Source organism: Podarcis erhardii (genome assembly GCF_964252035.2).
Source record: "Podarcis erhardii genome assembly, chromosome: 10".
Lineage (NCBI taxonomy): Eukaryota > Metazoa > Chordata > Lepidosauria > Squamata > Lacertidae > Podarcis > Podarcis erhardii.
The window spans coordinates 55,787,739-55,798,713 of NC_138500.1; the positions used below are offsets into that span (position 1 = coordinate 55,787,739).

The 10,975-nt window shown below is 42.4% G+C and overlaps 1 protein-coding gene across 3 annotated transcripts in view; it reads right to left on the minus strand.

Moving 5' to 3' along the window:
- LOC309350795 (ankyrin repeat, SAM and basic leucine zipper domain-containing protein 1-like) overlaps nucleotides 1–6,372 on the minus strand; it is a 44,458-nt gene extending 38,086 nt beyond the window's left edge. The window contains exons 1-3 of one of the 3 annotated variants that reach the window (XM_081878036.1): nucleotides 6,084–6,369; nucleotides 4,240–4,339; nucleotides 438–560 (exon numbers count right to left, since the gene is read on the minus strand). In XM_081878036.1, coding sequence (XP_081734162.1) covers nucleotides 438–560; nucleotides 4,240–4,339; nucleotides 6,084–6,191 — 331 coding nt within the window. In that variant the 5' untranslated portion in view covers nucleotides 6,192–6,369. Of the gene's footprint in view, nucleotides 1–437; nucleotides 561–4,239; nucleotides 4,340–5,893; nucleotides 6,011–6,083 lie in introns of those variants that run through there. The other 2 variants (XM_081878038.1, XM_081878037.1) reach the window with 2 other exon arrangements.
- Nucleotides 6,373–10,975: the final 4,603 nt, after the last annotated feature.

Here is a 10,975-nt window from a genome sequence, read left to right on the forward strand (position 1 = left end):
ATTTTCAATGCCTACTTCTGCCCCTTCCCCATTTGGGCAGTCAAACTTTTTCACCCTCATCCCATATTGGAACTAGATTCCCTCCTTCCCTGAAATATAATACAATTTTATTATTTGTACACCGCTCATCTGACTGGGTTTCCAGTCTCATTCACCATGACAGTGGAGGAAGTGTCAACCCTGGGAGTGGGATATCACTATCATGTCTCTGAAGGCCTCATCCACCAACCTCTGCCTTTGGCCTCAAAAGAACAAAAAACGAGGCACTCATTGTACCGAGCACACACCCAGAGTTTCTGTCCGGCAGACAAATAGTCATACATGTAACATTCTGTACAATACACTGGATAGCCCCCACACTCCTGCTGGATTTCCACCTGCAAACCTTAAGTCCTAAAACAAATGCTTAGAAGAATAGCTGATTTACTAAGGCTTACCCTTATCAAAGCTTGCATTTGAACCTCTGTTCAGAAGGATTTGCATGAGTTCCACATTTGAGACACTTGCAGCATACATCAGAGGAGTCCATCCAAACTTAAAAGTAGAATCCACACTTACACCTGCAATGATTTTATATATGCAAGAGTATACACAGTTAATAAAAGAGAGACTCATACATTGTACTACTCTCTTCAGAGACTTTAGATACAAATTCCAGAGCTCGGCAAAAGTTATCTAGCCATTCAGTATGCAGTCTTTAGCTGCAGAGATCAATGGCAGTAGAGGTGGTTGAAATACCTGTTGGAGCAGGGAAACTACTCTGAAGAATATCTGGCCCCAATATTTTGCCTTTCCTAATACTATTATCAAGAAGGCTGGGGAAAAGGCTTTATGTATTAGAACCTGTGCCCTCTCTCACATTTTGCTGGACTACAACTCTCTTCAACCCTAACTACTAGCAATGCTGGCTAGGGTTGGTGGGACCTGGAGAACAACAACTGGAGGGCTACAGGTTCCCCATCCTTGTTATGCATCATTATCTACTCCACTGTCTCAGAACTCTACCCTTTGCCCAGAGCAATAGCAGCAAGTACACCTGACAAAAGCTCAGGTGAGAGTGCCCCCAGGATCTTACCTTACCCATCTCCGCTATTGCAAGTATGAAAACAAAGTCACATTTTTATATCACTGGCAGCACTTGGTATTCTAGATCTCTCAAGGTGTTATTAAAATTCAACTCATCAGATTACATTGCCTGGCACAATAGAATTTGAGACATTGTCTGGATTCTGCCACCAGCCAGGTGGTCTGTGCAGCACATCCTGTCTCCTACGAGGATCACCATGGTAAGGGGGAGATCATTCTGGCTGCACCAATCAGCTAATGTAGAAGAACCTGCTCCAATGCTAGCTTTCTTCCATCCATTCCTTTTTGTATTGTGCATTTACACTGTGACTGTGGAAGCAGACAATCTCTTATTTTTTATTTACTCATTTATAATCACTTAGAAAATTACAGATACTTTATAAATGTTAAATACTAATTACCTGCAAGAACCAGCAAAAATAACACTTTAGCCATGTGGAATCCTCCACATACAACTTAACAAAAAATAATCTTTAAATCACTTTTACTAAGGGGTTTAGGTACAGAGATATATAGCTATTTTCTCTAGCTCATCCTTGTATCTCTATTCTAATTCCATGAAGGTGAGCACAAGGGCAGCAGGTGACAGACCCTGTCTCTCCTCATCAAACCTCCCTGGTTTCCAGGATGACCATGCAAGAAGCAATATGCCCACCTCCATGGCTAGCACTGAAATGAAGCAGACCAGCAGAGGCAAAACTCTTTTGTCCCTCATCCATCAGCCTACTTAGTAGAACACAATTAGATAGACAGATAAGACAGATAAATCATGGAAGCAACTTTTCTAGTTTGATATACAAGGTGATTCTAAACCAGCTTTCTTCAACCTTTGGTCCCCAGATGTTGTTAGACTACAATTCCTATCAACCCTGACCATTGTTGCTCAGTCAGTTGGGAATAACAGGCACTGTTCTTTGATAACATCTGAGGACCAACAGCTGAAGAACTTCAGCTTTTTCAGACCAGAGACCCACCTGTAACCCAATGTGCATTTGGGGATTTGTTTGGTGGCAGTGCTGCTTCTGTGATTCACATTAGGTCAGGCTAAGGCCCAGTACTGGGTCTTGACCCACTAGTTGAGGACTAGTGCCCTAGGCCACTTGCACATAGTCATATGCACTCATATTTCACAATCATTTGGAAAATCACTAGAAAGTTGCTGAGCTCCTTGAGAACCTTTGCTCTCTTCATGTTATTTCTACAAGCTAGTAGAAATAATAGTAGTGTTCCAAAATGTACCAGCATCTTTTGTTTGACTAGCTAGGCTTTGACGCCATGAAGAAAATGGTCCACAAATAAAGCTTGAAGTCAGCATAGAAGAGGAGAAAGTTACGTAATCACTTTATCTTCTCTTATTGGACTAAGAGTATTTATTGGCTGAGAAGTCATTACTTACAGGAAAGCTGCTATTTTTATGGATAGAAAGCTCTCAAGTTGAAAAGGTGAAGTAATACCTTAGGAGATTAAGATAAAGTTCCATGAAAAAACTCTTATCTTAGAATATTTCAACATTTTTGACACTTGGGAAAAAGTATAATAACAGGTCAATACATCATTCCTAACTTATGTTGCAATACCCCAGAATTACTGGATTCAGTCATTAGCAATCCAGAATTACGAAGACTTCTCAGCATTTGCTGGTGTGTTAATTTCTACAATGTAATCTTGATTCACAATGAATAAAACTCACATTGCCATATCAACAGCAATCATGCCCCAATATTTTTTTTAATTTCTGTGGGGCTTTTTCCTCAAAAACCAAGTAACCTTACTTTTACAGTCCAGTCCTATTCAGAAATAAGTCCCAGGTAAGCAGGCACAAAGAGAAAGAAACTGACTACATTTTGAAAATGTATTTAAATATATGAGTAGCAGTAATAACATTTTTGGAAATTCTATAAATCTATCTAACCATCTTTACTACAGTTTCTCATAATTCTAGTTTGTATAAAGTAGTGTCCCAGAGATGGAACACCACTTGGCTATCACAATGACTATCACATTTATGCAGAAAACTGCATGTACCCTGCTAGATCAATAAGTATGTATGTCTATTTCACCACACATAATGGAAATCCATTGCCACCTGTAGCATACTAATGTGCGTGCCCATGGCACATAGACAAAGCACTCAGCACTTGAAACACGTTCAGTAATGTCAAATGACTTTTTTTTTAAAGTATTTCCTGAAGTTAGGTTATTTTAATCTGATAGCTCAAAATTAATTTTCGTGGCAGGAGTGGGGAACTGAATCTGTCAATGGGACAGAGCATTCAATTCCACACACGTGGGCCAGAATTGATGAGTGGAATTGCCCACCTGCCAATCACCAGACATCACAGTGATGCCAGGTGGCCCTTTTCTACCTGCACAATTCGAAACCAAACTGTGCAGAAGATGTGCCAACTGTCAGCCAATAGGCAGGCCTTGTGGAACGCTTTGCAAATGATTGCCAGGTGCCTCCAAACCACCTTTAATCAAATCTTTACCCGCTCCACACCTGACATCATATATAATGGACAGGTGGGCATAGCTTGACCAAAATGGCCTCATGGCTCAAATAAAGAGGCCTGGTGAGCTTAAGGCTAGAGGTTCTCCACCCTCTTACAGCTTCCATTCCCACTATAATATCTGGACTTCATATTTCAAAATCTCTGTTAATTAAATAGCTAAGTCTAAATTTTTCAAATCATTTGCTTTAACAATATTTTCTAAAGTGCTGTATTATGAACATAGCTGGAACCTTCAACATGTAAACAAGCAAATCCAATAACTTTCAGCCATTGGTCAAGAAATTTGTTCTAGTTCCAATCCATAAAGCATCAGGTGAGCTACACGTGCAGCGAAAAGTTTCCACATTCCTGCTTTTGACAGCAGCCTGCCATGATGGCCAACAGGCTACCAATAAAAGTCAAGAGACTATGAGAAGCAGCAGAACTCAAGAGGAATTGCTCTTGGTTAAAAGAAAGGCGAGCAACTCCAGTGCACATTTGCAAGACCTTACATTTGCTCAAAGGAGCTCATAAGATTCCTCTACATACCTATGTGAAGAATAAAGATTTACCTTATAGTAAAAATAACTTCTCAGAAAACCTTTCAAAATCTATTTTATATACACACATCAAATTAAAACAGACAATATATTAATCTTACCTGAATTTAAAAGCTCTTCAATAGCAGGCAAGTTTCCAGCCAGCAATGCTTTCTTCAATGCTTCATCTTTGTCATTTGACTGCAACAGGTCATCCAGTTGCTAAACAGGAAAATTACTACATTGGTTTAGTGATTAAATATTTAGTTATTTTACACTTATATTCAACCTTTTTTCCAAAGTTCTCCCTACAACAAGTTCAAGGCTACACACAATATTTATTAAATTTCTATATAGTGGATGCTCGGGTTGTGAACATGATCAGTGCGGGATGCACGTTTGCAACCCGTAGCATTCGCAACCCACAGTGGAGTGTCTGCGCATGCACAAAGTGCGATTTGGCGCCTCTGCGCATGCGTGACCGCTGAAACCCGGAAGTGACCTGTTCCGGTACTTCCGGGTTTCTGCAGGTGCGTAACCCAAAAAAAACACAACCTGAAGTGGCTATAACCCGAGGTATGACTGTACTGCCCTTCATTTGAGGATAAGAGGGCGGTTTACAATACATTCTCCCTACTACTACCATTTTATTCTCACAGTCCACCTTGGAGGCTTATTAAATGGAATTACGTGACACATCAGAAGCAAATGTGAAAAATGTAAAGTGCACCCACCCTGTTGAATTGTGTCACAGCATCCATTCCCACTTTTCTTGCCAACTGTACAGTCATACCTCGGGTTGAAGTTGCTTCAGGTTGAGCGTTTTCGGGTTGCGCTCCACGGCGACCCAGAAGTAACAGAACGCATTACTTCCGGGTTTCGCCTCTCGCACATACGCTCAAAATGACGTCACGCGCATGCGCAGAAGCAACGAATCGCAACCTGCGCATGTTGCGTTTGCTTCAGGATGCGAACGGGGCTCCAGAATGGATCCCATTCGTATCCAAAGGTACCACTGTACTATATTCTGTGACTCTTGGTTTACGATTCCTCTATTCTTATAATTTGAAAATCCAATAAATATGACTTTTTTTCTTTCTCTTTTGTAAAGCACACCTGGCTCTACTCCAAATTTCAAAGAGCAGCACACTACACCTTGGAGGCTTATTAAGTGAAGCAAATAAATGAGAAATATAAAGAGCACTCTGTTGAGTGTGTTGTGGCACCCATTTGCCCACTCTTCTCGACAGCTGTCTTCTGTTTCTCTTGCTTTATGATTCCTATATTGTAGCCCATGGGCATAGATGGGATTTTGGTGGGGGGCAGCAAAAAGTTGTGGGAGGTCCCATTTAAAAAGTTTTTTTGGAGGGTCACGGATATTTCCTTTAATATGTAAAACCAAAAACCAAAGACTTTGGTGGGGGCGGGGCAGGCTTTATTATTTTATTATTATTTATTTATTGAATTTATACACTGCCTTATACCAGAAAGTCTCTGCTGAGGGGGCAGGGACAGAACCTCAGCTTGTTAAGTGTTTCTATTGCTTTTTAATACTTTTGGAGGATTTATCGGGCGACGCCCATGTTCTAGCCTCTGTTACTTCTATTTTGAAAATCCAATAAAACCAATTTTTTAAAAAATGTAATATCCACCTGGCCCTATCTACTCCGAATTGCAACTGCTTGTGACACCCCCCCCCAAAAAAAATAACACCATGGCAAACTCTGGGCACTCAAAATAGATGCCCTCGGCGGTGGAACTCTCCACACAACCTACCTCACGGGGCTCTTGTGCGAGTTACAAAGGGGGGCAAAAGAAAAGGGCTCTGCCTCGAGCGCTTCAGGTCATAAAACACCTGAATATAATAAAATGACTGTAAGAGGGACGCAAGGGAACCGACCCCAAAGGGCCTTCTGAGTTGGAAATTGTGCCTCCTGGAAGCGCCTCAGGCCCAGGCCTTCCTTACGTGCTTCTGAGGCGTCGCCTCGACGGACCCGACGACCCAGCCGTCGTCGTCGCTCTCGCTGCTCTCTTCTCCGGCTGGCACCGCGAGGGAGAAAGCGCCGCTAGCCATCCTTCCTCCGCCGCCTCCTCTCACTCGACGGCGACCGCGCCGTTAAAAAATAATGCAGGTTTCTGTTTTTCAAATCCCCACGCCACCCTCTAACGCGCAGGCGCAGAAGGACGGGGACGCGGGGCGAGGCCGCCAACCGCATATGAAAGCGGGAAAGTTGAAACGCCCAGAGAGCACGCGGGACGGTTGGCGCAGTCCATCTTCGAGGAGGGGGGGGGGGTTGCCTCCTGTTGAAATGGTGAATTTATTCTAGTATGTTAAAGTACTAAACGCCCTGGGTGGTTGTTCAAGTGGTACATCAGGTTGTTGTTGTTGTTTTTGCGGGGGGGGGGTGGAGTGGCTAGAACCCAGCACCAGGTTTTTGTGGTAAAATTATTATTATTATTATTATTCATTTGGTTTTACCCCACCTTTTCCCCTTATGGGACTCAAGGCGGCTTATAGATTAAAAAAAACACAAGAATCACAACACATGGGGGGGGGGACATATAAACCATTAAAAACAATGAAACATGAACAGAATTAAAACTATGTACATATAAAAAAGCAATGAGCTACTGTCCTGATGGGGTGCAAGCTGTGAAATGAATACCTGCATGAGTTGTCCTAGAATCTATTAGTGAATTTATCCTTCATAGTAACTGGAGTATTGCTGTTTTGTTTTTGTTTTGTGTTTTTTTACTGTGTGAACAGTAAAAGTAATTAACTGCCATTGGGGTTCAGTGGGGTATAGCCTTTTTTTAAAAAAAATGTTTTATTAAATTTTCCATTTTAACAATCCAATCAAATCACATTAAATATTCCGAATTATACGGATATAGCCTTTAACTGTGCTTACCTGGGAGTAAGCCTCATTGAATTACATGGGACTTTCTTCCAAGTAGGCAAGGTTAGCATTGCAGCATGTGTTGTAAGCTTGGGTAGAACTGTTAAGGACTGGAAGTTTCTTTCAGACTTTTCATATGAAAGAGGATATGAACTTGAAATAGCAGGATTTGAAGATTGAAAAAATACTGGTTTATAGAATGGTTGGATTTTAAGGAATGAATATCACATGTAGCTGCAGGACAGAGAGATGGAAGCCCTTTTATCCTTTTCTATCTTTAGTTTTTTCTTTTTCTCTTTCTTTGGGTCTCTCCTTTTCTTGTCTTTTCTTCTTTCTGAATTTGTTCTTTTTTAGACTAAATAGTTGCTTTAGTATATTATAAAAATATACTTTGTCATGGGTATTGTATTTTATATATCTATGAATAAGTATCAATAAATAAGGTAATGAAAAAGGAAGCAAGTGCTACTGAACAATGTGGGACTTACTTTTAAGTCATGAAAATTAGCTAGGACCCATGAAAATTAGCTAGGAGTGCCTGAAGTTCCTTCTTATTTCTATGTGGCTGAAATGGCAATCCTATACATGTATACTCAGTAGGTCCTTATATGAAGTTTTAAAACACACACACAGACACACACCCCAAAGCAGTTTTATAGAGCCCCCCTGACCCGCTACCAGCTCACAGAAGCCAGTGGCAGGATGGGGGCTGTGTTAAAGTGCTCCCCCTCCCCAGCCGAGATAGTCCCAGCACCGCTCCTGCTTGCACAAGAGTAGAAGCAGGAGCAGGGCTGCTCAGCTGGGAAGCCAAAGCCCTCCCTTCCCAGCTGAGACAACCCCACAGGTAGGAGCATGAAAATAGGAGCGGAATTGGGGCCGCTCAGCTGTCCCAAGTCTTCTTCTTCTCAGTTCATCTTTATCTGCAAGACTTCATATTGGCCAGTAATATTGGGGGGGGGGGGGAAGAGACATGAAATGCACTGCCTTTGATATATGGCTATGGTTTTTGTGCATTCAAAGCGTACGATAGCATGTTTCAAAATGTTCAGCTCGCTACTCTTAACATGGATAAAAGGGGGAAAGATGCATACTGGGTGTAGTATGCAAGATGAATTCATCATGTCTATTTGCAGAGAGGCATTAAAATATTTGCATTATTTTCTTGTTTCTGAAATAAAACTATCAGCTCTGCTATTCCCTATCCTTGTACTGTTCATAATGAGCCCTGCAGTGATTTTCACCCCTGCATAGTAGCAACTAATTTAGAACATGCTAATAGGTATGAACAGTTCCAATTGTTCCTTTAGCACTTGCAGAGGAAGATGTAAATAAACATTAAAAACAAAAACAAAACACCAAACAGCTTCCAGTGCTAGTTAGATCCAAAGCAGGAATTCACCTTGAAGGTACAAATGACATTTTTATCCTTTCACAGCATTTCTGCCAGGTGCAGAAATAGAATCATAGAACTGTACCTTCAGATGTCTTCTAAAAGTCTGGTAGTTGTTTTTCCCTTTGACATCTGGTGGGAGGGCATTCCACAGGGCGGGTGCCACTACCAAGAAGGCCCTCTCCCTGGTTCCCTGTAACTTGGCTTAGCCCTGAGTTAGCCCTCGGTCCCATGCGAAATTGGATCTTTGATCAGGATGCCCACCAAGGTAGAGCATTCATTATGGCTGCCCGTTATTCTGTTTGGTACCCCCAAATCAGATCAACCACTTAAACCTTCATTACCTTGAGACACTGACTTCCTGCAGCGGTGTAGGGCGTTTGTTGAACTAAGGTTCCAACAGATGCTCTCGCTGTATTTAGAGGGGAAATACCGTATTTTTCGCCCTATAGGACACACTTTTTCCCCTCCAAAAATGAAGGGGAAATGTGTGTGCGTCCTATGAGGCGAATGCAGGCTTTCGCTGAAGCCTGGAGAGCGAGAGGGGTCGGTGCGCACCGACCCTCTCGCTCTCCAGGCTTCGTGCACCTCTCCGCAAGCAGCGGGAGTGCTCCCGCTGCTTGCGGAGAGTTGCCTGCATGCTGAAGCCTGCGCGCGCTGAGCTCAGCGCGTCCAGGCTTCGCGCACCTCTTCTCAAGCAGCGGGAGCCGGCGCTGGGCTCCCACGGCTTGTAGGGAGCTGCCTGTTCTGGGGGCTGGGGTTGGGGGAAGCTCAGGCTTCCCCGCCCAGCCCCGTGCCTGAGGGGAAAATATTTCCCCCCCTTTATTTCCCCCCAAAAAAACTAGGTGCTCCTTATGGGACGGTGCATCCTATAGGGCGAAAAATACGGTACCTCGGAATTGCCCATATGGAACGCAAGTGCATTTATGGATGCAATCAGGTTAAGGGAGTCATGCATTACCTCCTGCTTTGCTTCTTATATTGAATCCCCAGAGAAATTTTTTTATCCCCTGTTCTTCATTGTCTCTCTTGACTTTTGCACAACTTCGGAAAGAAAAAAATGTTTGTTTATTCGGCTTTGCGCCCATCATAAACCACAATACAACACAACAAAACAAATCAAATTAAACCAGCGAACTCGTACAAACCACAAATAGTATAACACAGTTCACAACTCATAAGGACAGATATTAGCCATTCATAAGAAACTTCGGAAAGCTTTTACAGAATTACGACTAAATACAATAAACTCTGCTTATAGAGATGGGAGACACAGAGGCATACCAAAAAAACGAACGTGTTTGCATTAGGGGATGTTCTGAAGTAGAGGACCTTATGCATTACATCTTGCACTGTTCCTTATATAATGATGCAATAAAAAAGATTTTTAGCACCTATAATGACAAGGACCCCTGGCCAGAACCCTTTGACATGATTTTATATCTCCTCGCAGACACAGATAAGTATGTGACCTGGCGTGTAGCACTCTTTGCAACTGCTGCTAGGAAAATTAGAGCAAATTATATAGCCAAAGTAGCCATTAACTGTAAAGGAGATGAATTTATTTGATCCTATCTATCTACTTCAGGCTATGCTCTATCTTTGTCACCAAACTCTGAGCATAAATTGCACACTGCATTAATTGACATTGTTTTTAACATTAGTGGCCATGTGATGATTTTAGCTTATGAATTGTATTGTTTAATGTCTTGATTTGTACATTGGGGTACTTTTATAGCTCTGTTTAGAGTACGTAATGTTTTGATAATATAAATGTCTTAAGTCTTTTGTATCAATTCAGTATAGTTTCTTTTAATTGTCAAATAATTCTGTGTACATTGCGGCAGCCTTTGGCTATGTGCAATAAAACTGACTGACTGACTGACTGACTGTCTCTCAGAATGATACCCCAGGAGGGGACGCTTGAGCTCCTAGCTGATAAAGACCTACAGATTATGCATCTGGTAGCCAAATTTGCTCTGGCACCCAAGAAGCTCTGTTCTGGATATGTTAATTTTAAAGTTTTATGCTGTAAACTTTTTATAGGGTATATCTATCATGCGATTTCAGAGGGAAGCCTTGCCTTGCCCTCTGCTATGCATTGTAGCGGCCTCTGGTCAGTGGCGTAGCATGGGGGGTGCAGGGGGGGCGGCCGCACCGGGCGCAACATCTGGGGGTTAGAATTAGGGGGCGCAAATCCACGGGTTAGGGGGCGCAAATCCACGGGTTAGGGGGCGCAAATTACTTGCCTTGCCCCGGGTGCTGACAACCCACGCTACGCCACTGCCTCTGGTTATGCACAATAAACTGATTGAAAACCAGTGTCCTGTAACCAAGAAACAGTTAATGTTAATGCAGGTACTGCGAGATGCTAGTAGGCTTAACACTGGACTTATTCTTGAATTTTGTTTGCTTTACAGTATACCTCTCCAGCATTAAACAGTGTGCTTCAGAGCGTTTTCTAGGATCAAGTAACGGTAAACGGATTTCACCGAAACCCCAGATGTACACAATTAGCCGCTTTCTTGAATGATGGAATCATATCAGATGCATCTTCCTTTTCCTCCC